Below are 26,388 nucleotides of genomic sequence, written 5' to 3'. Positions count from 1 at the left end.
ACCCGCACGGGTCCTCGTACTCCTGGTTTGGAACCACTGGCCAAAAACAGCAGATGACTTACACGTAGCACTCTGGTTGTCAAGGTAACGTTTGATCGTTCACGGGAGGATGGCGGTGCATCTTGACAAGGTAGCAACCAAAGATGGATCCACAACGCAGCCTCCAGGAATCTAGTAATTAAGCAACAATGTACGCCATTTTGAATATCATAGTAATAATAACAAAATTGATGTTATTGTGACTATGATATTTCAAGTGGCATTCAACATAATGATAGTAACTGATGGCAGTATCTAAAAACATAGCAAAACAAATGCTAATTGGAAATGAGATGAATCATCAAAACATAACTGATCCACATGCAGCACTTTTTGCTTTATTACGCAACGAGACCCACAAATGTGTTTGTAACAAGAAGCAAGGACCCCTCGTGAAAACATCACATTGGGTAACATCGTGAAAGACATGTAACGCCACATCATGGATTCAGAGTCCCAGTCTCTTTGATTTGGTTCAGGCCACACTGCCTGTTATGTTCGCGTTACATTAGTTCCCGCTATTATTTTCAGATTAACATCATGTGTCTGTTGTGAGACAAATGCGTAATTCAAATCAATACGATCTGTTTATTTATTCATTCATTTTGAATGTAATGATCATTATTTTTTCCCCTTTGTCAATTTCAACATTGTTCATTTCCCTTATTTTCACTTCATTTCTTTTTCATTAGATTTATAAGAATCATAACACAGCCCTCTATTTGATGGACCACTCCAGCTTTGGATCCAGATACTGTATAAAAGGTAACATCTTGGCGCTCTGTACAGGCTTCAACACCTATCCCACTCCTATTCCTCATCTTTTCCTAAACTCTGCTCCAGTCATAACCACCAACTTCTTTACAACCCAAACCTGAACAACCCCGCTCAGATCTACATCCCACTCTCACCGCCTGCTCGGACTGTACCTCCTTCTGCCTTGAACAATCCACCTTTTATTCTACCTTCATTTCCCTTAATTCTACATATAACCTAGTGTCTATTGTGGGTGGGTGGGTAATGTTGGTGGGATGTGTTGTTGGAGATGCCTTTTGGAAGTGTTCTTCTTCAGAACCATTGGGATTGTATGTGAACGACATCCAATGGGCGTTCGCCACAGTGGAATGCGACCTGTTCATCTGCCACGATAAGAGGAGCTATTGGTTGGACGTTGATAGAGAAGGGCTATACAATAGTTACTGTCACTCACTATTTGGCAGGCCCGTTGAGTATGGGCCTCTGATAGCACTTCACTGGAGACCTTTCGCATTCAGCCATGAGGATGGGAGCAACAGCTTTCTAAGGATTCAGTAGGTCACCGGAAGGGTACCTGTTTGGTTCTTTGAAGAGGCACTTGACATTCTTGTTAGTTAGATATGCTCATCACTTCTTGACGTCCTGTCTCTTTTCCCAAGGTTGAGAAGAATGAAGAGGCTGACCAGGAAATCAAGCAGGATGAGAAGAAACCAGAGGACAAAGCCCACAAGGCGGCCACCAAAATCCAGGCCAGCTTTCGTGGACACATACTCCGGAAAAAAATGAAAGATGGAGAGGAGGATGAGGAGGCCAGTCCAGCTGTCCCAGAGGAGGCGGCGAAGGAGGCGGCAGACGGAGAGGAGGAGAAGAAGGAAGACATCCCCCCTGCGACTGAGCAGGCTGCCGAGGAAAAAGACCCCACTGATGTTAAAGAGGAGGAGACAAGCCAAGCCAAAAGCCCCATCTCAGAAAAGCCAGCAAACTCTCCTGCCCCTGTCGCCACCTCTCCCGTAGCCGCAGCCACCTCGCCTGTGGCAGCAGCAGCCTCTCCCACTGCAGCGGCGGCGCCTTCAGAGCCTCCCAAAGAGGAAGCCAAGGCAGAGCCCAGCAACACCAAGGAGAAGCCCAAAGAGGTGGACAGCAGTGAAGCTCCGGTTTCTGCCCAAATCCCCTCCACTGATTGTGCTGAAAAGAGCGTGGAGGGTGGTGCTGTCCAGGAGGAGTCCAAACAAGCCGACGTGCCTGCTGCTACTGTCAGTGAGACGGCTGATAAGGAGGAGCCTCACCAAACACAAGACAAAAAAGGTAGGCCTTATTGTAACCCAGTCTCTGAGATGCCCATCCATGTAGATGAGCTTAGAAATAGGCTACAAATACCAAATAGTTTACACAATAGCTTGAATAATACATTTATTATTAATAATACAATTGTCCGGGAGCCAAATGTACAAAATGACATCATGTCAAGATGTTACTCATAATCTCTTTACATGATCTTTGATTGGTTATATTAGTTTAGACTAAACAGTATGACAGAAAAGGGGAAAGGCTCAGTAGGTTAACTTGTTCCAGTCCAAGAACTCCCAGACTGTATGATGTAGCCTACCTAATGGAATATGTGCAGAATCCTCTACAGGAGGATCAATGTTTTGGGTCCTGAATGGCACCCTATTCCCTACGTAGTGCACTGCTTTTGACCGGAACCCCATGGGCCCTGGTCAAAAGTAGTGCACTTTATAGGGTACATGCTGCCATTTGGGACACAATCTTAGACAGGACTGGGAGAAACTAGGTCATAGAGGCTACACTGTCTGCAGGTTGTCATAGTTACACATTCTGGTGTAGACCTGGAATATCTGGCCATGGTTTTTAGACTTACCGAATGATAAATTACTTAAACTGGTGAATGATAAATTACTTAGACTGGTCAATTAAGACTGAAACCAGCAGACCGTGAAGACAAGCAAGACCCGAATGGCTAACCATCATATGAAGCACTAGACACATGTAGGTCATAAAGACCAATGTAAAGGATATAGTGCAAATGAAATTCAATATTTTAGTGGAGTCCGGATGGTCCTTTGTGCTTCAGCAAAAACAAAGGAAAGGAGGGGGTGCTCAACAATAATGAGAAAAACTAAATATTTTAGTATTAAATATGTAGCAGTGGAGGTGTTTATATTAACTGTCTGGAATGTTCAGGGTCTATACACAATGAAACAGACATATTATTGATGGAGACTTTAATGAAGAGTTAATGAATGACGGTATCAACTTTATTGATCCCCAGAGAGAGAAATTGGAATAAATAATACATTAGCTCATCTTCTAGGATGGGTTGAAATGTCTATATTTTTACAGTGATTGCATGGTTACCACTCCCTTACCTGAAACCTGCCCATTGAGTGCCGGAGAATACTAAGTGCTGTGTGAGTCATCTATCATGAGTCACATACACAAGTCTAGCTCCATCTCTGATTCCCAGAGGATGACCAGCGAAGATGATGTCATGCTGATGATTAAAGTCAATGCAGTCGGGATGACATCACTACCTCCATGAAATGAGGACAATAGCTTTGATTGAAAACAACTTCTAAAGTCATACAACTCATAGTGAAAATAAATCTTAAACCTGTGAGACCCAATTTTGCCCAAAAATATTTTCCCTAAATTGCATCTTATACAGGTTCTAAACAATTATGCCAAACACAACACAATGCATCTCTTAGTAGTATTTGTTGTGTGTTGGTATGATTATTGTGGCAGTAGCCTCTGAAACATTATAAACTGTCCACTCGTCTGAGACCACACTGGTCACCTACACAAGCAGTATGTTGTAGCCATCCATGCAAGTACACGACTTAATATATTTCCTGTATTCTTTAAGATGTAGTGATTATGTATAAAAATATATGTAGAAACAAAACATTCTGAGCTAGATGTCATTTTGTAAGTGCTGCAAAAATGCAATATTAGGCTTGAAGGGTTCAGGAGTAACTTTGATGTCCCTTCTACACCAAAATAATATGTATATTAAAAGAATACTGCCACTGATGACCATTCATTTTATGATAAAGAAGAAATATGAGTAATCTCTCCAAAACAACCCAGAAAGGACAACCAAATATGTTATCCATACTGTACATAGAAAACCCCAAAAAATTGTTGATCCTGTTTTTGATAGTTAAATACACGAATTTGAATTGGTCAAGTCGATCAATTTCCTATTTCAAACAAAATAGGACTTAGTTTAATATACCATTAAACAATATTTTCCATCACATGTAAATGTTTTGGATCCGTTTTGATGTGATTTTAATATAATTCAATTTTTCTTACAACACGTTTTTGCTTCCATTGAAGCCCAATGTTGCACTTTTGCAATGTTTCCCCCCAAAATTTCTACAAACTTCAAAAACAAATTATTTTCATAATCAGATGCCTATTTACAAGTATTTCTGAAGGGTAAAAAAAAAAATCTGATTTAGATCTATGCTTAAGTCTCACAGGGAATCATCGATGTTGGCCAGCTGTACTAAAACAGGGCGGACAGGTTTCTTTAGATTTAGTTTTGGACTTGGGAATCCCACCTAGCAGGTTCTGAGAGGAAGGAACATCAAAACAAGTATTTTTGTAAGTATGTTAAGTATTAAGTGAAGTATAACAATGTGACAGCCACAAGCATATACAGAGCTCTTTATGATGGGTCGCTGTAGAGCGGGGTCTCTGTAGCCTCTTGATCACTGTATTTCACACAGTCCACTGAGAATAAACAGGTCTCCACCTCACCGCTTACATTACTTACTGATCAATAATATTTTCTCACACAATTTTTTTTTCTCTCTCTCTCTCTCTCTCCTTTCTTTCAGATGCTGCCGAAGAATCCCAACCAGCTGAGGCCCCAGCAGAGGCAGACCAGGAGTCCAAGGAGGGCCAAGAGAAAGTTTAACAGAGAAAAAAATTACTATGATTACAAATGAATTTAAAGGGTGACTCTTCTCCTTCTGAATGTGAAGACAGTCCGTTTTTATTTGTTTGTCATGTTTTTGTGTGGCGATGATTTTCCTTACGTTGGGGGAGTTTCCAACATGCCTTTTTTGGTTCAAGCTATAAGTGCTATGATTTGGGTATGTTCCGTATCTTACATGATTGAATCGATGGTTGGACGTATCCACGTTTTGAACTGAGTTTCAAAACCCTACAAAGCTGGACAGGACATTTTCATATTCTGCTTGAGTTGATCAAGCTTGGTTTACGTTCTTTGAGTAGTCGGTACTTCCCCTTCCTCACTTATACAACTAACAGGTCTGAGGGGATTTTGAGGACTTGACAGAAAACGATGAATACTATGACATGAATGTTGTTGGCCCCACAACTAAAATCCCCCTTCCAAAGTACATGATTAGCATGAACCATCTAACAAGTTGCATGGGAACTCTTCCACTGAGAGGAACTTTTCACAGTCACAATACAAAATAAAATGTGGCTTCTTTTTGATGTCCTTGGTGTTGTTATGACAGTTTGATATAAATTGGAATTACTCTTGCACTGATGTTAAAAAGAAAATCAAACAAACAAAACTAAAACACTTTTCCTATGTCCCAGTGAGTGCAATGTCCAGTTTGAATCTGAGGAGTTAAATTGTGAAAAAATAAAAAAAAATGGTTTCAATGTCTGTTTTCAAAATAAAGCAATGTGCCAATTACCATCATAAGTTGTGGAATATATTTCACCTGCCAAACAAAACATTTGCTAATGAAGGCTAATGATAAGCCACTTTCACATAAACCCTGAAATTAGAGTATAATAGTATTATTATTAATGAGATCTAGAGACATCTAGTGGAGTGTAATAGCACCTGCAGCTTAGGGCTTGGGTCTCGATTCAATCCGTATTGCTGAAGTACAGCACTATCGTGTTTACCAATGCAGTGTTTACTGTGAAAGCAGTCCACTAACTCGGGCTTTACATTTTATTACGTTGTATAGCAGCTCTTCAGTACTATATATTGAATCGAATCCCTGGTATGAAACATTACCCAGCAATTAGCTTATTAGTAACAAATGCTATACTTTTGGGTCTCGATTATATCCTTATTGCAGAGTTTCAGAGTTATAGCTTCTATTCCCTCAGGCTGATTATATCACTGTTCCGACAGCCTAACTATACTGGAATACAGGTTGGAATTATTAAAAACAAATCTTAAAACATACCATTAACTGGTAAATATACGATTCCAGTTCAATTCCAAAGATGAAATGTTTTTACAATACGGATTTAATTCAATGCTAATTCTCGACTTCATGAGTGAATTCAAGAATTGAATTTCAAATTTGGCTACAACCCGATCACTACACTTTAAAAGCTCCTTTGCAACTTTGGGTCAATGTAACGCCCCCACCCTCTCCTCCGGAGTCGTCTTTCCCTTGAGTCTTCCCCTCAAATGGGGCCTCGAGGTTTAAAAGTTAGATAAAAACGCAAAAGGTTCATAGAAAATGAATTGACTCCCTCCATTCATCAGTGTCCACATATAACATCCCCTTTCCTTCTATAAAGGCTATAATTTCCGTGAGACAATGCAAATGACTGGGATCTCACTGTTCAGATCGCTTTGTTAGTGTCATTTCCTATGTCCAGAGTTAACTGGCTAGAAAGCGTCATAGAAACCACTCTCCTTTTCCAAAACAGATTTATAGTTTTTCAAGCACTCCAGAAATGTATAGTATTGGACACAAATCTCCCAATGAGAATTAACAATACGTATATTATTTTATTTGCATGTTACATGGTGATAAACACAATTGTACCAGGAAGATACTGTGTTTCAAGCGTTCTCCAAAAAGAATACTCGTCGACATCTCAATCCACATTCAAATACAGAACACTGAATTCAAACAAATGTATTTTGTGTTGACATTTTTTCTTGTTTACCTTTTACATACCATTTTTAGAAACCAATCGCAAACAAACGTTACCATAAATCAAAGGAAATAGAAAAACAGGACATTGCTGTGTAATGATTGTATAATTGTCTAGGAATTCCATTCTTATGACAAAGGGAAGTACAAATGTGACATTCCTCTGTGTCCTACAGTGGGTCATTATCAACAAAGTGAATTTAGGGATAGACTCAGCTTAAATATATTCTAAAAACAGTTTATATACAGGTGAGGTAAATCATAAGATGGTGGGTTACACATGTAACCATAGCTTGGTGGGATGGATAGACGTGTGGCCAACGTACATGACTGGTGATCCATGGAACATGTATCTCTTTCAATGGCTTAAAACAAGCCAAAGTAACTCAACAGGGCGTGCACACACACGCACGCACACGCGCACACACACACAAGCCAATTTTATACAGCGATGGGATGCAATGTTCATTATTAGTAAGAATCTAGATAGACAGATCAGTCCCAAGGTCTTAGTCATAAGGGATCAGGGACTGTATATACAGGCAGGGTACAGTGCAGTCAGGTGAGACCCCCTCCTCTTGGGAAAGACTTCAGCTGAACGTCTGATGGCTCACTGGCTGGGGAGACTGTCAATCAGTGCAAGACCGGCCCACTGCTTTCCCCAGTGCTTTAGCTTTGCCAGGCAGACAGGTACAGCACCGTATTCTAGTCCACAAGCCTTTCCATTCAGACATGTAAAAACTCTTCCCATCAAATGATAATACATACCCCTTTATTGAAGTGAGCAGACAGATTATTCATTTCTTAATCAGATTATTTTGTTAATAAACTATCGTCCAGAGGCAGGATGTACAGTAGGCCTTAGCGTCCATTGTTTTATGGGTAATTGATACTACAGAGATGACACACAGTTAGATTCTCAGGATAGCACTAAGGCTAACATACAGCGAGTCTGTTTTCGAGCAAAGAACTCTGACTGCTTAGATGGACAACTACTTTACAGTCACGGTTCCAAAGCAGTATGAATTCAGTGGAGTTTTTTTTAACGATGATGAGATTTCAGAGAGCATTGCTTACATTACAGGTTGGTTTTTGTGAACACACTGACTTGACGAATAGCAGTAGACACTGTCATCAAGAGACCTAGCTGTTTTGTTGGCCTTTGTTGTAATTTTGGCATTCCGCTCGCGGTCACTCTCCAATGAGCTTTCATTCTAGAAACCAAATACATCTACGTACCCTACTCAAAGACAACAAAAAATGACAATTTAGTTGGAAAGGTACAATAAATGTACTAACTTGACCTGATGAAACCCTTTTAAAAACATTGATCTCTAGTGGTCTTTACTTGCATGGTGCAAAGGGCTGCTTCCATTGGAACACTACAAGTTAATTATCAACAAATTACAGACCTATTTAGAAACATGGACATATTCAATTTGTCTTTATATATAAGGACATTGGATTCAAGTATATACACCATTAACGGAAATGATTTCAAATAAATCCATAAATTATGAATTTCCATATGTCATTATGAAAAGACACACACACACACACACACACACACACACACAGAAAAGAAAAGCACGTCATTCGTGTCCAAATTCCAGCAGTATAACTGTTGTAGCTCAAAATGAAATGGAGAACGATGGCAAGATAAAAGCTAATATGGCAGGCCATTTCTGAAGCTAAATACAGTTTGCCATAGAGAAACTGAACAGCATATAGGTGGCTTGTAATCATACAGACAACGTACGCTGCAACAATAATGACTATTTGTCTTGTTACAGTGGTGGAACAAGTTATTTTTTTTATCATATACAGAAATACTTTTTTTTTTAAATGGATGTTTTATTATATACAGTAACGCATCAATATTACCTATGTTTTGTTTGAAGAAGGTCCTGAAAGTAGGTCTTCTTTTTCGACATAAAGAATGAATACACATTTTAAGCGTTTCTATGAGGGTTTTTGCAAAGAGTAGTTCACCAAAGCATACCTCATGCTAGTCCACAGTTATTGAGCATACTCATCCTTTGATGCATCCAAAAATGAGGCAGTTAATTTAGAGGCAGCAAGCCATGTATCTAACCGAGGCAATTTGCACCCGGTTATGATCACTTCACTATTGAAATGAAGTATACCAAGTATAACATTGGATGTTCTACTGTTATTCTGTAATGTTGACTGGAGTGTGTTGGCTTTGACATAATGTGTATTATAAACTGTTTAAAATCTATTGTTTTGTTTTATATTTATTTAATTTCGATTTTTGGACAGATATTGGCATATTATTTAAGCAACAAGGCACGGGGGGTGTGGTATATGGCCAATATACCACGGCTAAGGGCTGTTCTTATGTACGACGCAAAGCGGAGGCCATATACCACAAACCCCCGAGGTGCCTTATTGCTATTATAAACTGGTTACCAATGTAATTAGAGAAGTAAAAAGACATGTTTGGTGGTATATGGTCTGTTATACCACGGCTGCCGGCCAATCAGGATTCAGGGCTCGAATCACCCAGTTCATAATGTCTGATAATGCACTGGTTACAATGACCTTTTTGTTTAACAATACAGTAAAATGCCATTAGGAAAGGAACAGTAACTTGAATGTCTCAGTGCTTCTCGCAGATATCCATGATTGTTGTACTTGACCTGAAATCCCTGCCACTTGGAGGTTTAGACTTACGAAATACAATGAACCCCACCCCAACCGAAACAAGAGTAATGACAGCGGAAAAGCAAGACTTCAGCATGTTAAAATGGCAATAAATGTTTCTTAGAAAAAGCAGTGTTTGTTCCATTGTCTCCATTTCATATTTTTTTGTTACTAAAACTTATTGATAAGCCCATTCTATCTTCTTATTATCTAGTTTGGTGCATCGGAGCACATCAGGATTTGTGTTACATTACGCAAACAGTCTCAATGTAATAACTGGGTAGGTAATAACAATGGTAGGTTGGTGGTGTGATTAACACTTGAAGAGAAGGCAGGTGATGGAGGCCAGGAGGAGCCACAGTGACTGGGAAAGGCAGGCGGAGCCGTTGATGTCTCGGCCCGTACCAGGTCCTGGGGAGGGAAGGAGGGAGGGAGGGAGGGAGGGAGGGAGGGAGGGAGGGAGAAAAAGAGAGGTTAAAGACCAACATATTAGTTTTGTTGATGTTTAATTTAATATATGTCACTTCTATGTGATGTAATAATGTGTAAATGTATAAACTGTTATGCCTAACAGGTCCCTGTCTGAGTATCGGTACTGTTGCTATGACACTACAGGAATTCATTTGTGTGCCGTGAGTGACATCTGGTGGTCAGACCATGTAACATCATTTTCTAGGCCCACACCTTAATTAACGGAATAGGGCCTAGAATTTGTAACATTGTCTAAAGTGTCTAATTTCAGAGACATTTAACTAAGAGATTTTGGGGGACGGCATACTATTCCAAAGTCACTTACTATAGAGGAAGAGACTAGCATTTTGGATCCCGAGTTTGTTGGTTGCAACACATGTGTAGTTTCCATAGTCCTCCTCTGTAACGTTGGAGATCATCAGGACAGTTGAGGTCCCTACGATCTGGATGCTGATTCCCTGGGCGTTGGATAGCCTGGACAAGACGCCACATCATGTTAGGCATTATAGCACACTATGCATAAATCTCACGACATCTGATTTGTCTGCCACTTTTGTCTTCATAATACATACAGTAGTAGTCAGCTTGTTTCAAATAATAAATAAAGGTTCACACAGTTCCTCTCATATATTGACATGCAAGTAATGATTTATGATAACATTGGTTTGCCTTATCATAGAGTCTATTGACATTGAGTAGACACAGCAGCACACTATTTCCTTGACATAGACTGGCCAGGTGAATCCAAGTGAAAAATGATCCCTTGTTGATGTCACTTGTTAAAATCCACTTCAAATCAGTGTAGATGAAGGGGAGGAGACAGGTTAAAGAAGGATTTTTTAAGCCTTGAGACAATTGAGACATGGATTGTGTGTGAGTGCCTTTCAAATGGTGAATGGGAAAGACAAAATATTTAAGTGCCTTTGAACGAGGTATGGTAGTAGGTGCCAGGCGTACCAGTTTGTGTCAAGAACTGCAACGCTGCTGTTAAAAAAAAAAATGCTCAACAGTTTCCCGTGTGTATCAACAATAGTCCACCACCCAAAGGACATCCAGCCAACTTGAAACAACTGTGGGAAGCATTGTCAACTTGGGCCAGCATCCCTGTAGAACGCAAGACACATTGTAGAGTCCATGCCCCGATGAATTGAGGCTGTTCTCAGGGTAAAAGGAAGGTGTTTGGTATACTCAGTGTATAATACATTGTAAAGGCACACTTGAGGTAATGTATGAAGGGCTTCAAACTGATCCCATCTTTAACATTTGAATGTGCTAGGATAGCTGAGACTGATGCAAGGGGGCAGTGGGTTTGTGCTGACACACGGTAGTATAAAGCTTTTGCATAAAAAGGAAAGTGAGTGCACATCATGAGACAGCATAATGAGATCCTGAGATCCTCCTTAGAGGGACACCTTGGGTGGGGACCGTTCACACCACCGGTGATGATAAGGCCAATGAATACATGTGGTCCGTGTCATGGAAAATTATATTAGACCGAAATATCAAACTTGGGCCAGGTGACTCCCTAGATATTTCAGAGCACATGCATGCAGTTAGATGATTGTGTTTGGTTCTAGCAGCACAGCTTGGTCTCATAAACTATACGTAACATCGTGGTAACTTTTGGTATGATATGTTACGTTTGGTATGGTTACATAAGACAGAAAGTTACTTAAGGCAAAAACGAAAGGAGGGAGGGGTGGAAGGATTGGCATAGAACGCAAATGTCTAGAAATCCAAAGGTTGCTTGTTGAAATCTCAACTTTGCAAATAGCAACTTTGCAACTACTTACTACTTTTTAGCTACTTTGCAACAACTTAGCATGTTAACTAACCTTTCCCCAAACCCTTTAACCTAACTCCTAACAGTAGCCCTAACTTTAAACCTTAAGCCTAACCCCTAATACTTATTTTCCACCATAATTTGCAAATAAATTCATTAAAAATCCTACAATGTCATTTTCTGGATTTGTTTTTCTAATTTTGTCTGTCATAGTTGAAGAATGATGAAAATTACAGGCCTCTCATCTTTTTAAGTGGGAGAACTTGCACAATTGGTGGCTGACTAAATACTTTTTTGCCCCACTGTATCATACTAAATGGAGGGAGACAGATTTAAGTTTACAATGTTATGTCTTCCCCAGAGTCCTGGTTGAGCAAGCATGGAATACAACATTTTCAGCTATGGTCATGTCATAAGCAACTGTGTGAAGTCTGAAGCATCCAGGGAAGGGATCCAAATAAGACCTAGTTCATTGCACCATCATCTTCCACTAGTAGATGGCAGCACATGTCTTTTAAATTACATATTCACTTTAAGAAGCCACAACCATTTTTTAACAGAAGGACAGATTTGATTCATGTACTGAAATGGGGCAAAAGGTACAGAAACTGGTTTGAACGGGAATGTGTCAAACAATCAGGCAGACTCATCTCATTCGCCGCCTCTCGAGTTGGCATGTGGGTGCATCTAAAGTAGGCTATTACAGGAAACGGTGAGTGACAGAAGTAGGATGTCTACAGGCTGTTGATAAAGGAAATCAACAAGACGTTTGCACGTGGCAGGGAAAATGGAAAATGTTGCCAAGTGGTTGAGACAGCAACTCATGTTGATGGGGAGAAACAAAAAACGCTTCCCCATATTCAACATTGTGGGAATATCAGGTTCTGTGAAGAGCAGTCTACCATTGTTTCAGTTCACAATGTGTGAGTACAGTGTTCAGTCTGGGTTAACCAGGCTATACTGTACCACCCTCCTCTTCCCTGAAGACGTTCATGCGGCATCGTACAGGGGGAGGTGCCAGAACGCGGGATGTAATCAGAAACTAGAGACTAATAGAGGACCGGGAGGTTCCAGATCAAAGGACCAAGCCGCAGCAACAGTAATGAGCCTCAGAATCCCCAGCAGAGGATTAGGACGAGCGGGTCAGTCTTGGGAAATGCTAATTGCTGCAGTATCAATAAGCACTAGAGGATTCCTGTACATCAGATGCTACTGGGAGATGGTGTGGAGATCTCGGTGGTAAAGTAGTTCAAACGTGACAGCAGTGGTGGGCAGTCATGACGAGGTCAGTGCTGGTAAGGTTAAAGGGAATTACAGAAAACAAGTGGAGGAACAGGCCTCTTGCAGAGTGGAAGTAAATATGCTTGATAAGGTACACTAAGTTAATCGTTAAAGACATCAAATCTACTGACCGAGCATTATTTGAAATGATGGTATTGTATTACATCAAAGGAAGTCGTTGAAGGAGATAAATGAATAACTTGCAGAGGTAAAGGAAGGGCACTTAAAGTATTAGAGTTTGAATTCAAAGTTTGTCAGATGTTTTCTGACCTGAAAGGTAGTCTAATGTGACGACGAGTCCACATGCCATTGGCTGTTTAGATCCAGCTATATTACTCAACCCCAAAAAGCAGAGCAGATCTGGATATTATATGGTGCTTATCCTTTCCATTCATTTTCGATTGTGGCATATAGCTGGATCCACAAAAACAGGTGGCCCTGAGATGTGGATTTTATCTCAAGAAATAACCAAGCCAGGAATTCAGGGGAACAAAACAACTACAGTAACATTGTAACCCGCAAGGTTCCATGGTTCCTTGAGATGTGTATAGGCTGTGGGCTCCGCCCGGTCACTCCCTGGCCACACCCATAGTCACTTCCTGGTTTGAATGGGTGTGTCAGAAGGAAGCCATCTTGACTGTAATGTTGTGGTCAGAAATGTTCGTAACCAAGAAACTCTTTGTAGTTTAAAAGACGAGTTTTCTCAACTCCATATAAGTGAGAACATTCACAAAGACTTGTTTAGGGGATTTTGTATTGATTTCCAATACATTTTTCCTCTGTGGACTATTGCTTCTGTAACGTTCGGAAGGCTTGGTTATTTGGATTTTGGTTTGTGGTTTGACCCTGTGTGCTAGCTGATTCATTAGTGAATATACACAATTCTTTACTAGCCATAACATTTTGACAAGAAGGTATACTCTCCCTTCTAATCAAAACTTTTCCCATTCATGTACAGTAATGCTAGTGCCTTACAGTCCATTCACAAACCTATCTGTCGTGTGGGGGAAATATGTTAAGAGCCCTGACCCTTGTGATGTGGTTTTGGAAATCTTTAACACTCCACTTAATTATCATCCCAAAACAATTTCACAAATTATACACTTACACAGAGGTATTTTGCGATGCATATTTACAGTACCTGAACAACGACACTTCCGGAGCTAATGGACACCCAGGAGGGAACACAAAAAAAATGTTGTCTAGAAGCTGTGTTACACAAAAAAAATGTTGTCTCGAAGCTGTGTTACACAAAAAAAATGTTGTCTCGAAGCTGTGTTACACAAAAAAAATGTTGTCTCGAAGCTGTGTTACACAAAACAAATGTTGTCTCGAAGCTGTGTTTCACAAAACAAATGTTGTCTCGAAGCTGTGTTACACAAAAATAAAACTCTGTGGAAATACATGATAAAACAGCTAACAGTAAGTCACTGATGTAACGCAGTTTCTCTGGGCCCCCCTGTAAGGTTTGCGTTATAATAATCAAATGTGTCAGCCAGACAGCCACTCACAAAGTAGACTACCGATCGCTGTCCACGGTGCTGAAATTGCAACATGTCTATGCGGCTGCATGCCTGTCGAATCGATGATAGGCTTTCTATGGAGCCAGGGCACACCTTTGCTTTAGCTAATGGATAAATGTTTAATGGTAGGCCTATTTTGGTCATCATTTTCTCAAGGTTAAGCCTAACATTTCACAAAGATATACACGGTGTCGCAATGCTGCCATTTTAGACTGCTGGCCAGTGGAAACAATGTTACTCTTTCAGTAATTCAAGTTGGAAATTCAAACATTGCAGATTTGTCAAATAAATTTTAGATACAACAGAATACTAATTAGCTACCAATCGATTTTTTTGAATATACAGCTGTCCTTTCTAGGGTACCTGAACCTGCATAAACTGAGCAGTCATCCTGCTCTCTTCCAGTTGTAGTCTATTAATGCCAAATAGTACATTGTCTACCCTCAAAACACTCACTTACTAGGAATTGTTCCATTACGCAGTGTACTATCTATAGCTGCAATGAGGAAAAAAGTAGTCGGTTAGAGGATAAATTTAGCCACTATCTGGCTAATAGCCTACATAAATGGGCTGAAATATTCAAAGTAAATGAAATCCAACTTGAGAGACTCACCTGGTCTCCTGAAGTTCCCCTTTTCTGGGTGCACACGCTTTCACCACGGCCTGTAGGTCCAGGTTACGGCCCGACAGTTTTCTATACTGAGTACTGCCACCCCAAATAGTCTTTCCTGAGACATAGTGCAATATACACTGAGTGTACAAAACATTACGAACCCCTTCCTAATATTGAGTTGCACGCATCCCCCCCCCCCCCACACACACACACCGTTTGCCCTCAGAACAGCCTCAATTCGTTGGGGCATGGACTCTACAAGGTGTCAAAAGCGTTCCACAGGGATGCTGGCCCATGTTGACTCCAAAGCTTCCCACAGTTGTGTCAAGTTGGCTGGATGTCCTCTTTGAGTGGTGGACTATTCTTGATACACACGGGAGTGTGTGAAAAGACCCAGCAGTGTTGCAGTTCTGGACATGAACAGGTGCGTCTGCCACCTACTGCCATACCCCATTCAAAGGCACTTACAGTACATCTTTAGTCTTGCCCATTCAGCCTCTGAATGGCCCACATACACAAACCATGTCCCAATATTCTCGAGGCTTAAAAGTCATTCTTTAACCCGCCTTTCTCCTTCCCTTCATCTACACTGATTTGAAGTGGATTTGACAAGTGACATCAATAAGTGATCATAGCTTTCACCTCGATTCACCTGGTCAGTCGATGTCAAGGAAAGAGCAGGTGTTCATGCACCCAGTGTACGTCCATTGTGCTGCACACAATTTAAATGACGCATGCCAAGATATACCAGAGATAAGGGACTGTTGATATTGCAACCACGCAACTCAAACGGTTCACCAGCATGAACTATTTTTTTGTTTGTTTTTTGTTCAAGGCCCTTGAGCCCTGCATCTTCTAATTTATTGGCTGTCCAGTGTCCAGACGACATGTCCCAGAGCTTCCTATACAGTTCATCTGTATATGAGGCCGGGAATGAAGGAGAATGAGAGGTTCAATTAAAGATGCTGCAGAACTGCTGCATTTGTGCTCAAGAACACTAAGGTGACCTGCCTAAATGACTACCGACCCATAGCACTCAAGTCTGTAGCCATGAAAAGCTTTGAAAGGCTGGTCATGTTTCACATCAACACCATTATCCCAGAAACCTTAGACCCACTCCAATCTGCATACCGCACCAACAGATCCACAGATGATGTAATCTCTATTGCACTCCACACTGCCCTTTCCCACCTGGACAAAAGGAACACCTACTGTATGTGAGAATGCTATTCATTGACTACCGCTCAACGTTCAACACCATAGTGCCCTCAAAGCTCATCACTAAGCTAAGGACCCTGGGACTAAACACCTCCCTCTGCGACTGGATCCTGGACTTCCTAACGGGCCGCCCCCCCAGGTGGTAAGGGTAGGTAACAACACATAATCAACGCTGATCCTCAACACAGGGGCCCCTCAGGGGTGCATGCTCAGTCGCCTCCTGTTCACTCATGACTGCACGGACAGGCACAACTCCAACACCATCATTAAGTTTGCTGATGACAACAGTGGTAGGCCTGATCACCGACAACGATGAGGCAGCCTATAGGGAGGTCAGAGACCTGACCGTGTGGTGCAAGGACAACAACCTCTCCCTCAACCTGATCAAGACAAAGGAGATGATTGTGGACTACAGGAAAAGGAGGACCGAGCACATCCCCATTCTTATCAACGGGGCTGAGGTGGAGCGGGTTGAGAGCTTCAAGTTCCTTGGAGTCCACATCACCAACAAACGAACATGGTACAAGCACACCAAGACAGTCGTGAAGAGGGCACGACAAAACCTATTCCCCCTCGGGAGACTGAAAAGATTTGTCATGGGTCCTCAGATCCTCAAAAGGTTTTACAGCTGCACCATAGAGAGCATCCTGACGGGTTGCATCACTGCCTGGTATGGCAACTGCTTGGCCTCCAACCACAAGGCACTACAGAGGGTAGTGCGTACGGCCCAGTACATCTTCCTGCCATCCAGGACCTCTATACCAGGCAGTGTCAGAAGAAGGCCCAGAAAATTGTCAAAGACTCCAGCCACCCTAGTCATGGACTGTTCTCTCTGTTACCGCACGACAAGCGGTACCGGAGCGCCAAGTCTAGGTCCAATAGGCTTCTAAACAGGTTCTACCCCCAAGCCATAAGACACCCGAACAGCTAATCAAATGGCTACCCAGACTATTTGCATTGCCCCCCCCCCCCCCCACGCTGCTGCTACTCTCTGTTATTATCTATGCAAAGCCACTTTAATAACTCTACCTACATGTATATAATTACCTCAATTACCTCGACACCGGTGCCCCCGCACATTGACACATTGACTCTGTACCAGTACCCCCTGTATATAGCCCTGCTATTGTTATTTACTGCTGCTCTTCCAATTGTTTTGTTATTCTTATCTCTTACTTTCTTGTTGTTAGTATTTTCTTAAAACCGCATTGTTGTTTAAGGGCTTGTGAGTAAAGCGTTTCAATGTAAGGTCTACACCGGTTGTATCGGCGCATGTGACAAATGAAATGTGACCAGAAAGCACCATTCCTTTCTGTCCAGTTTCCCTGATGTTTCTACAGCACTCAAGCTGTTTTTTACCATCCTTGTAACTGTCGCTTCTGCGGAGAGATCATTTTCTAAAACTAAAACTCATAAAGAACTACCTAAGAACCATTAGGCTCTCGTCTGACATGAGCTTTTTTGGACACCTGAGTAAGCTCCACTCATTGCACTGGTACTGTCGTAGGCTTGACCATGGCATTTGTTTGCTGATACCCCCTAATACTTGTCCTGGAAGCTACAGTTTGTACATACAGTTTGTTATTTTTCAAGACCTGGGGCACATTTTCAGTCACATTCCTGAAGCCCAAGAAACACACACTTAGTATCCTAGTACATACGGAAATATAATAAAAAGTATTTATTACATTTAAAAAAAAAATTGATATCGATGACAGGCGTAAGGGCCCCCAAAAGCTCGTGGCCCCCACCTTCCGGGGGCTGCGGGGGTGTCCGGTACACCATGCAGTAAGTGCATCTTTTTCATTTGTTAAATATTAATAGTAATTGGGATGATAATTAAGTTGAGTGTTAAAGGTTTCCAAATACGTATCGCAATCAAGGATCAATTGTTTCTAGATAAAGCGTTTCACACTTGACCAAATCACCTCAGCTCATCAAAAGGGATGTGGAATGATTGGAGTCAGAAAGGCAAAGTGCTGACTGAACCCGTTTTAGAAAATAATGGTAGTGAACAATTTAAATATCTGAACAATCATCAATTATATACTGAGTACCTAGACTACTTCTGCAATACAATAGCAGATAATACTTACACTAAAGTTGCTCCTCAGTTTGTAATTTTTGTTTATCACAATCGTCGAGCTTACAAAGACTGTTTAGTGTGAACATTACCATAAATACTTTCACTTTTCGGCTTTGCATAGCCACTGAATATGTTACAGTGAAGCAATCTGAGAGGTTATTACATGACTAGTGTTAAGATGAAAGGAACATGGTTGCCATTGCTTAGTGATCACATACGAATTTCCACCTACGGTTCTCCTCTATAAGTGTCCTCTCTGTCCCAGGTGTGAAATTGGTTCCCTGGACAACTTTTACATTTTCACATGACATGCAGTGGAGGCTGGTGAGAGAAGCTATAGGAGGACGGGCTCATTGTAATGGCTGGAATGGAATTAATGTAACGGAGTCAAACGTGGTTTCCATATGTTTGATACCATTCCATTTATTCCATTCTAACCATTAAAAAGTGCCCGGGCCTCCTATAGCTCAACCCACCAGCCACCTCTGATAATAGGGTAGGCTCTTCCCCCATTATGACCAAAGGACATGTATTAAAGGGGCAATCTGGGATTCAAACAACCACAAAATGCTTACCTCTTGTCATCTCTGTACCACTCAAACTCTGGTTTGGGCACTGCGGCCGCGTCACACTGAAGAACCCCCATACGGCCCACCTGGGTTTCAGAGCTCTTGGCATTCTTGATGGCGGGAGGATCTAAGGATTCAATCACAACAGTTCATCTGGTTCTATTGCTTTCATCAATTAATGAAAGACCCATCATGGATCTCAATGTAGTAAAAACAACTGGCCAGGAGAAACAGGAGTCACCCCCCCCCAAAAAGTGTCTTACAGTTGACGACAACATTGACGTATTTGACGTCCGGTGTGGCCACGTCATTGCTGGCTTTGCATTCGTAGCGGCCCGCCTGGTTCCTCATGATCCCTGATATATCCAGGTACTCCTCCCCATCTAGAGAATCCGCTGGAGAGAGAGAGAGAGAGAGAGAGAGAAGAAGAGAGAAGAGAGAGAGAGAGAGAAAGAGAGAGAGAAAGAGAGGGTGAATGGAGGACATAGGGAAAACAGGATAGCTTCCAGGAAAAGCAGAACAATGATGTTCAATGGGGCTCTGAATCCGTCATTACTTCCAATAAGCCTGATGAGCAAATTAATGTCGGACCAAATGTTCAAACGCAGCATCACATGGACTTACCTGAAACAGCAGTTCCCTTAATTAGTCACGTATGTCTCCAGAGTTTCTCCCATTTAGCCTATCTAGGAGTGATCAGGATGAGGAGAATGCCAAGCATGCAGATAAGACTGCCTCTGCAGTGCTGTCTTGGGTTGATTAGATACCCGGTACAATTGCTACATACAGTACCATGGGGTAACATTGACTAAAGCTGTTCACAAACAAAACAATAGTGTACTGTATCAACATTTCTCTTGGCATTTCTAAATGGATATTGATTAATAGGAACAATAGCCTGCAGTGAATGCATGAAGACTTCTGAGACCTGTTTAACCTTATAACTAACATGTTCTTTTCCAAGCCCTGTAAATGTGTGGAAGACAGAGACAGTTTCTGAGTAAAAAAAAAAAACACACAAAAAACCCCCAGCTAAACCTCCAAATGCCACCGAACCCAACTAAATAAAACAATGAGCACGCCGCAACTGAGCTGACACTCAGGGAGCAAGGTCTTCTACCCGTGAAATTAAGTAACAACCTTGGGATGCCGATATGGAAGACTGTTCCTTTCTTATTAGAGACCCTCAAGTTATTCTTATAGATTTGTTCCTGGCTAAATCCAAAAGGTAAACGTACCGAACAACCTCAATTTCAAGTCTCAAACTGCATAGCAATAGCATTCACCGCTGCATGCCCAATGTATCAAGCTCTTTCTGTGCCACGCCCATAGAATTAGAATATATTTGATAGGATCTCTATGGTTACGCTTATGTTTGCTATGATTGTCTGGTGTGGTTCACTGCTTATGAAAAGAGCACTCAGATCAAAGGGTCCTCCTAGCATGGCCACTACAGCCATATCAAACACACTCATCGTGGACAAAGGATGCCATGATTGGAAAATTAGGATTGAAATCAGTTGCCATGGAAATGTATTGTGGCTGCTTGATCGTTTTATCATTAAGGCAGTTGGACTTCACCTGAAAAGATATTTCTTGAGGGGCTAGAGAGAGAAGATGATGACTTAGCTACGATTTACAGTACGGTAGCTTACTTACAGTAGCTATCTAGGTAACACTTTAGTTGGATAGATCATCTGTAGCCACTCAGACTTTCAGTAACATTTCTACTGTCTACTAACCCCTTAACAAAGCGTTAAACCTAACCTTAACCTTAACCCTTACCCTAAACTTTATTCAAACACTAACCATAAAAAGCAGGTTTCCACCTACAGATCTACAGACTATCCAAATAAAGTGTAACCAAAATGATAAATTATAATAAAATCAACTTCTTTATACAAGTGAACTGGAAATATTAAGTCAATAACTCAGCAGGGTCCAGAAACAACTGTGTCATGAATATGACCAGATGTATTGCTTAATTAATGATTCTATTAAATCCCCCCAAAAATGTCCCCCCAGGAGGCTTGAGCAGCCTCGTGATAAACACTGCTCTCTCTTTACACACACTTCAAGTACTAACGCTCAGGAAGAAAGTAATTATGAAAAATTAGGCTTACCTTCACCAGGAAAGAACCTGTTTCTATAGCGATTCAATCTCTGTGTGGATTCAGCAGGTATAAATCACTGCTTTCCACGGGCCCCATGGGGAATGGAAAGGTGATTGATTTGGAGCACATTAAAAATCACATGACGACAAAGCCATACAACTCTATGCTAATCGAGTGAGTGACTGAGAAGCCCAATGAGGTGGGAGAGAATGGAGTGCACATTTCTCATAACTTCTTATTTCACATAGATTGTCAGAGCAATAAATCAGTTTGAGGTGTGTGAGAAAAGAGAGATGAATGAGAGAGAGAGAGAGAGTGTAAAGAAAGAGAGGAATTCCAAATCACAGACACAAATAGTTTGTGTGGGTGTGTGTGTTTTTGTATGTGGCTGTGTGTGAACTGTAGAAAATGGAAGACTGATGTGTCTGTGTGTGTGTGTGTGTGTGTGTGTGTGCGTGCGTGCGTGCCTGCAGGAGTGTTAGAGAGTGTGTCTATGCCTGTATCCTGGTCTGACTGGGTGTAATACATGAATAGGTGTTCTCTACCATTCTCCCCCTAAAGTCCTGGGCTCATTCAGTTGAAAACAAAGCCAATGATCTTCACTTGACGCAGACAGAGACCCCTAGGAGAACTGTCCAAAACCATCCTGTTGAGCGGCTAGCTCTGCCTAGCATTGCCAAACACCCCCCTTCACATCAGCTTATTGTGACTACAGGTGAAAGTTTAAGGTCCAAGTCATGACTTTTGGCAGCACACTCCTCCAGCTTGCTTTGAGCCCGGATGTACTTTAGATAGATAGATGTAGGGCCTATGCTGCTAAGCTGCAAACGCGTGATAAGCTATGACAATTAAATAAACAATTTCTTCTCCACCCATTTATAATGAACAGTGTTTATTATGAAAACGGAACTTAAAAACTTCACTACGAAAATGGCACTTAAAATTCTACTTTGATGAAAAGCTAAATATTTCTGGTGCCATGCTTTAATTTATTGTGTTGACTGTGTGCCAGCAACACTGAAAGACAATGCATATCATTATTTTCCAACATATTCTAGTTCTGAATAAAAGGCGTACGACCCTAGGGCTATCTAGTACCAGGATTTGGGAGCAACACAACAGTGCACTGGTCTGTGAGCCTCACACTCATACATTTGTGCTGAAAAGTTATTTGCATTGAACCGCATTACTTTGGGTTTGTCTCAACAATTGTATTTCCTTAAATTATTGGGAAATTTCCCTACATTATGCTGAACGCAAACCACAACAGTGATGGAGAGGGCTTCCAGCTACAGGAGGTTGCTGAGGGGAGACAGCTACTAATAATGTCTGGAATGGTGTGAATGGAATAGTATCAAGCACATCCATGCGTTGGATACCATCCCATTTATTACAGCCATTACTATGTGCTCGTCCTCCCCAATTAAGTTACACACACACACACACACACACACACACACACACACACACACACACACACACATACACACACACACACACACACAGACACACAGACACACAGACACACAGACACACAGACACACACACACTGCCAGGAGGGAGCTGAGGGCCAGCAGCATATAACTCATCTCAGAATGAATCAGATGGGACTGGGTAGGTCAACTCTAATCCTGGTCACATTAGCATGGAATCACCGAAATTGTGGCTGGAAAAATGTACTGCAGCACGGAATGACCACCTAGCCAAAAGAGCCCTTATATTTCTGATGACATGTTTCCTTGAACAGGGTAGTTCAAGTGTACGCGTCTGTTGGCAAGCCAGTATTTTGGAAAGACCTTTCGTAAGGGAACTAGAAGGCAGATTTGAGACACTATAGAGAGCAAAGCACAAACCACCAGTGAGGAAAGACAGCATCACGTAGCGACACAACTGCAGTTGGGAACTAAATGCTCATTTGCATGCCCATGCATTATTCATGAGCATCATTTACCACTGTGCGAAATGTTACATTTATTTTGTGAATACTAATTTATGTTAAGCAGTTGATTTTGGGAGAACTTGGGGAGAACGGCACAAATGGCACTGCAACATTTATTTGATTTTGTCTACACTACTTTCTAAGTGCTTCCAAATGGAAAAGGCTCGGCTTTATCTTTCTCAAACACATGGAGCCAATCTTCTTGTCGGGCCATTGTCTGATTTCGATGATGAGGGGTCAATATATAATTAGCCCAGCCTGTTCTTTAAGAATCTTAGTGGGAAGATAATGAACAAATGACTGAGCTAAATCACCACCCACCTTTCTCATTCTTTTGGTCATATCAGCAGCTAGAGGGCCAACCACAATGAAAACAACCACATGCCTACATATACGAACGGAGGTCTTCAGGGAAACATTTTCACCTCAGCGAAAGACCACTCTTTGATAAACCTCAAAACCATTTCCCATTTGTGCAGGCTGGCCGTATCATGCTGATCAGCGTATCAGATAAACAAATCCTTTTTATTGAATCATAGACCACACGTTATTCCAGCGTGGCTTCTAATTTCCTGATTCTTTATGGATAGGTCAAATGGCGTTGCCTTGGGACAAGGACACTCAGGTTACACTCCGGTTACAGCACCCTTAGAACATCCCATGATGCACCACGTTGTGGTCACAAAGGCCTGGAGGGGAGCTGTGAGTGATGATGGGTGAGAGTCACACAACAACAAGTGTGGCTCTTCTTACTCTGTGGCTGGGTGGTGCGTATGGGTGTGTGTGTGTGTGTGTGTGTGTGTGTGTGTGTGTGTGTGTGTGTGTGTGTGGAGGGGTTAAACCTCCAGTGACAGTGGACAGGTCTGGGATCAGCTGCAGTGCCAGATGCAGAGCTCTCTCTCTGTGATCCCTTGGGGGGAGCACTTAATCCCCTTCTACGAGCAGCCCTCTACATGTGTCACACCCGCTGCCAGGGCTGAACCTGAGCCACCCTGACAAGGGCCTGTCACATCTCACAGGTCACAGCCTTCTCAGGGACAGCCTGGAAAATGTCAGCAAGAGCAGTGGGGAGCAGTGAGCCCTCCATGAACATGCAAGTCAGGGACCTTGGGATTGTGAGCCTAGTTCTGGGAAGTGCTCTACTTCAATCTCAGGGCTGACAGAGGTGGGGACTCTGGAGTGTGTAGCATGCTGAGCTGTGGTGGACAGGGATGAGTAGTGTATTATTGAGACCTAGTCCAAGTCACTCATAGTATAGAGAATGGCAGGGACAGACTGGGACCAGAAATACGCCCGGGCATCTCTAACACACCGGACATTTTTTCCCTCGAGGTCCCCACACCGGCCCTTTATTTCACTCGAGGCCCCCACACCGGCCCTTTTTTTCCACTCGAGGCCCCCACACCGGCCCTTCTTTTCCACTCGAGGCCCCCACACCGGACCTTTTTTTCCACTCGAGGGCCCTTTTTTTCCCCAGGCCCCCACACTGGCCCTTTTTTCCACTCGAGGCCCCCACACCGGCCCTTTTTTCCACTCGAGGCCCCCACACCGGCCCTTTTTTTCCACTCGAGGCCCCCACACCGGCCCTTTTTTTCCACTCGAGGCCCCCACACCGGCCCTTCTTTTCCACTCGAGGCCCCCACACCGGACCTTTTTTTCCACTCGAGGCCCCCACACCGGCCCTTTTTTCCACTCGAGGCCCCCACACCGGCCCTTTTTTCCACTCGAGGCCCCCACACCGGCTCTTTTTTCCCCTCGAGGCCCCCACACCGGCCCTTTCCCCCCATCATTATCAGAATCATTTGAATTTTGTAAAATAAATAGATTTTTAAAAAATGTATGGGGAGAGAGACACTGTTAAATATTTAATGGCTAGGATGTTGTTTAAGAAGAAATCTTAATCTAATCTGATTTTAACACCCCTGTCTGAGCATATGGTTAAGTGGTTTGACCAGATGTTTACTAGTGTGTAGTACATTTAACATTTTCACATTTTAGTCATTTAGCAGACACTCTTATCAAGAGCGACTTACAATTAGTGCATTCATCTTAAGACAGCTAGGTGAGACAACACATCGTATGAAGTACATTTTCCCTCAGCAAAGTACACCACAAGATGCAAGCCAATTTGGCACAATTGCACGTGCAAGAATACGTCTGGATGTTGGGAGGGGAAAGCATCATCCCTGCTTCTCCAGGTGTGTGAGTTCTCATCAGTTGAACAGAGGTTGATCCAGGCTATACCCCTGCAGCATTAAATTAGTGCCAAAAGGCAGTAAGTCAGGGGTGGGAACTTCAAATGCATATTTTAACATTAATTAACCGTGCTCGGCTCTTGAACTATCCAATGATGTGAGTGATCACACATTTAATGAGATCTCTTATTTGCATACTTAAACATAGACGACCCCCCCCCGTCTCTTTTTCCCTCAAAAAGCCATTTACCACCGATGTCTGCGAGTGGCTTCCCGTAGCCCAAAGCGTGTAATATGAAGAGCACCAAAGGGCATGTATATTTCATACTTGTCTGACTTCTATTTTGGTGGTCCGGGAAGCGTGCACTGAAAGATTCCTTGCTTGACCAAAAATTCAACTTTTGTTGCAGCATTCTCAGTGTGCTGCCCTCCTCCCCCGCCTGTGACCTTTACAGATACACATTAGAAATAAACACTGGTGGGGAGGAGACACACTGAGGCAGAGCACAGGCCCAGAACAAACAGGCGCTGTGTGCCTTGCTCTATTGATCTCATCCCCACAAACAGACAAGACAGTCCAGCATTGTTCTGCTTACCAGTCAATATCAGGGACAACAACATCCCACGTCCTCAATGAATACAACTATTGGCATAAAATGCAATAGCTGACACGGCCTTCCTTCTAATCCCAATGTGTGTAAAACGTGGACATCTCTAAAATATCTGAATAGACAGTACATCATATTGCTAGGCCTGCATTTTCCCTGTATCTGCATCTTTTCACGGGGGACAAATAGGTGAAGGGCTAGAATCTGGGAGGGAGACAACAGACTAATGTCATGGTTTCTGTCGGGAACTATGGAAAGCAAATAGTGGCGATCCCAGACCGTGCAGGGAGAGCTGAAATAGGAAAGGACAGTGCTTTTTCATCCAATCATCTTTCATCCAATCATCTTTCATCCAATCATCTTTCATCCAATCATCTTTCATCCATAATTTTAAGTCATGTTACGAAACATTGTGCTCTCTGTTATACTCTGCTAGAATAATGAAGAGGCACTCCTCTGACAAGTCAGAAAGAATAACATCAATCTTGACTCTGATGGAAAAGGGGGGGGGGTCCCCTGCGTTTTTGTTCATTTCTCCATCTACCCTTCCATTGCATCTGCTTAGAAGCAAACATTCCAATTAATAAACCAATTATCTGCTTGGTAAC

The 26,388-nt window shown here is 42.2% G+C and overlaps 2 protein-coding genes across 3 annotated transcripts in view; one reads left to right on the top strand and one right to left on the bottom strand.

The window, feature by feature from the left end:
• The window catches only part of LOC115141613 (neuromodulin-like), an 11,259-nt gene extending 5,750 nt beyond the window's left edge, over nt 1-5,509 (top strand). The window contains exons 2-3 of the mRNA XM_029680647.2: nt 1,455-2,100; nt 4,665-5,509. Coding sequence (XP_029536507.2) covers nt 1,455-2,100; nt 4,665-4,744 — 726 coding nt within the window. The 3' untranslated portion in view covers nt 4,745-5,509. The remainder of the gene's footprint in view (nt 1-1,454; nt 2,101-4,664) is intronic.
• A 3,524-nt stretch (nt 5,510-9,033) lies between these two features.
• Nucleotides 9,034-26,388, bottom strand: part of LOC115141612 (limbic system-associated membrane protein-like) — a 504,241-nt gene continuing 486,886 nt past the window's right edge. For both annotated transcript variants that reach the window (XM_029680645.2, XM_029680644.2), the window contains 4 exons: nt 19,188-19,319; nt 18,931-19,051; nt 10,177-10,325; nt 9,034-9,791 (listed from right to left, as the gene is read on the bottom strand). In XM_029680645.2, the coding sequence (XP_029536505.1) occupies nt 9,694-9,791; nt 10,177-10,325; nt 18,931-19,051; nt 19,188-19,319 (500 nt within the window). In that variant the 3' untranslated portion in view covers nt 9,034-9,693. The remainder of the gene's footprint in view (nt 9,792-10,176; nt 10,326-18,930; nt 19,052-19,187; nt 19,320-26,388) is intronic.

The sequence above is a fragment of the Oncorhynchus nerka genome, linkage group LG14 (genome assembly GCF_034236695.1).
Source record: "Oncorhynchus nerka isolate Pitt River linkage group LG14, Oner_Uvic_2.0, whole genome shotgun sequence".
In the NCBI taxonomy this organism is placed as follows: Eukaryota; Metazoa; Chordata; class Actinopteri; order Salmoniformes; family Salmonidae; genus Oncorhynchus; species Oncorhynchus nerka.
This window is presented reverse-complemented; position numbering and strand designations above follow the sequence as displayed.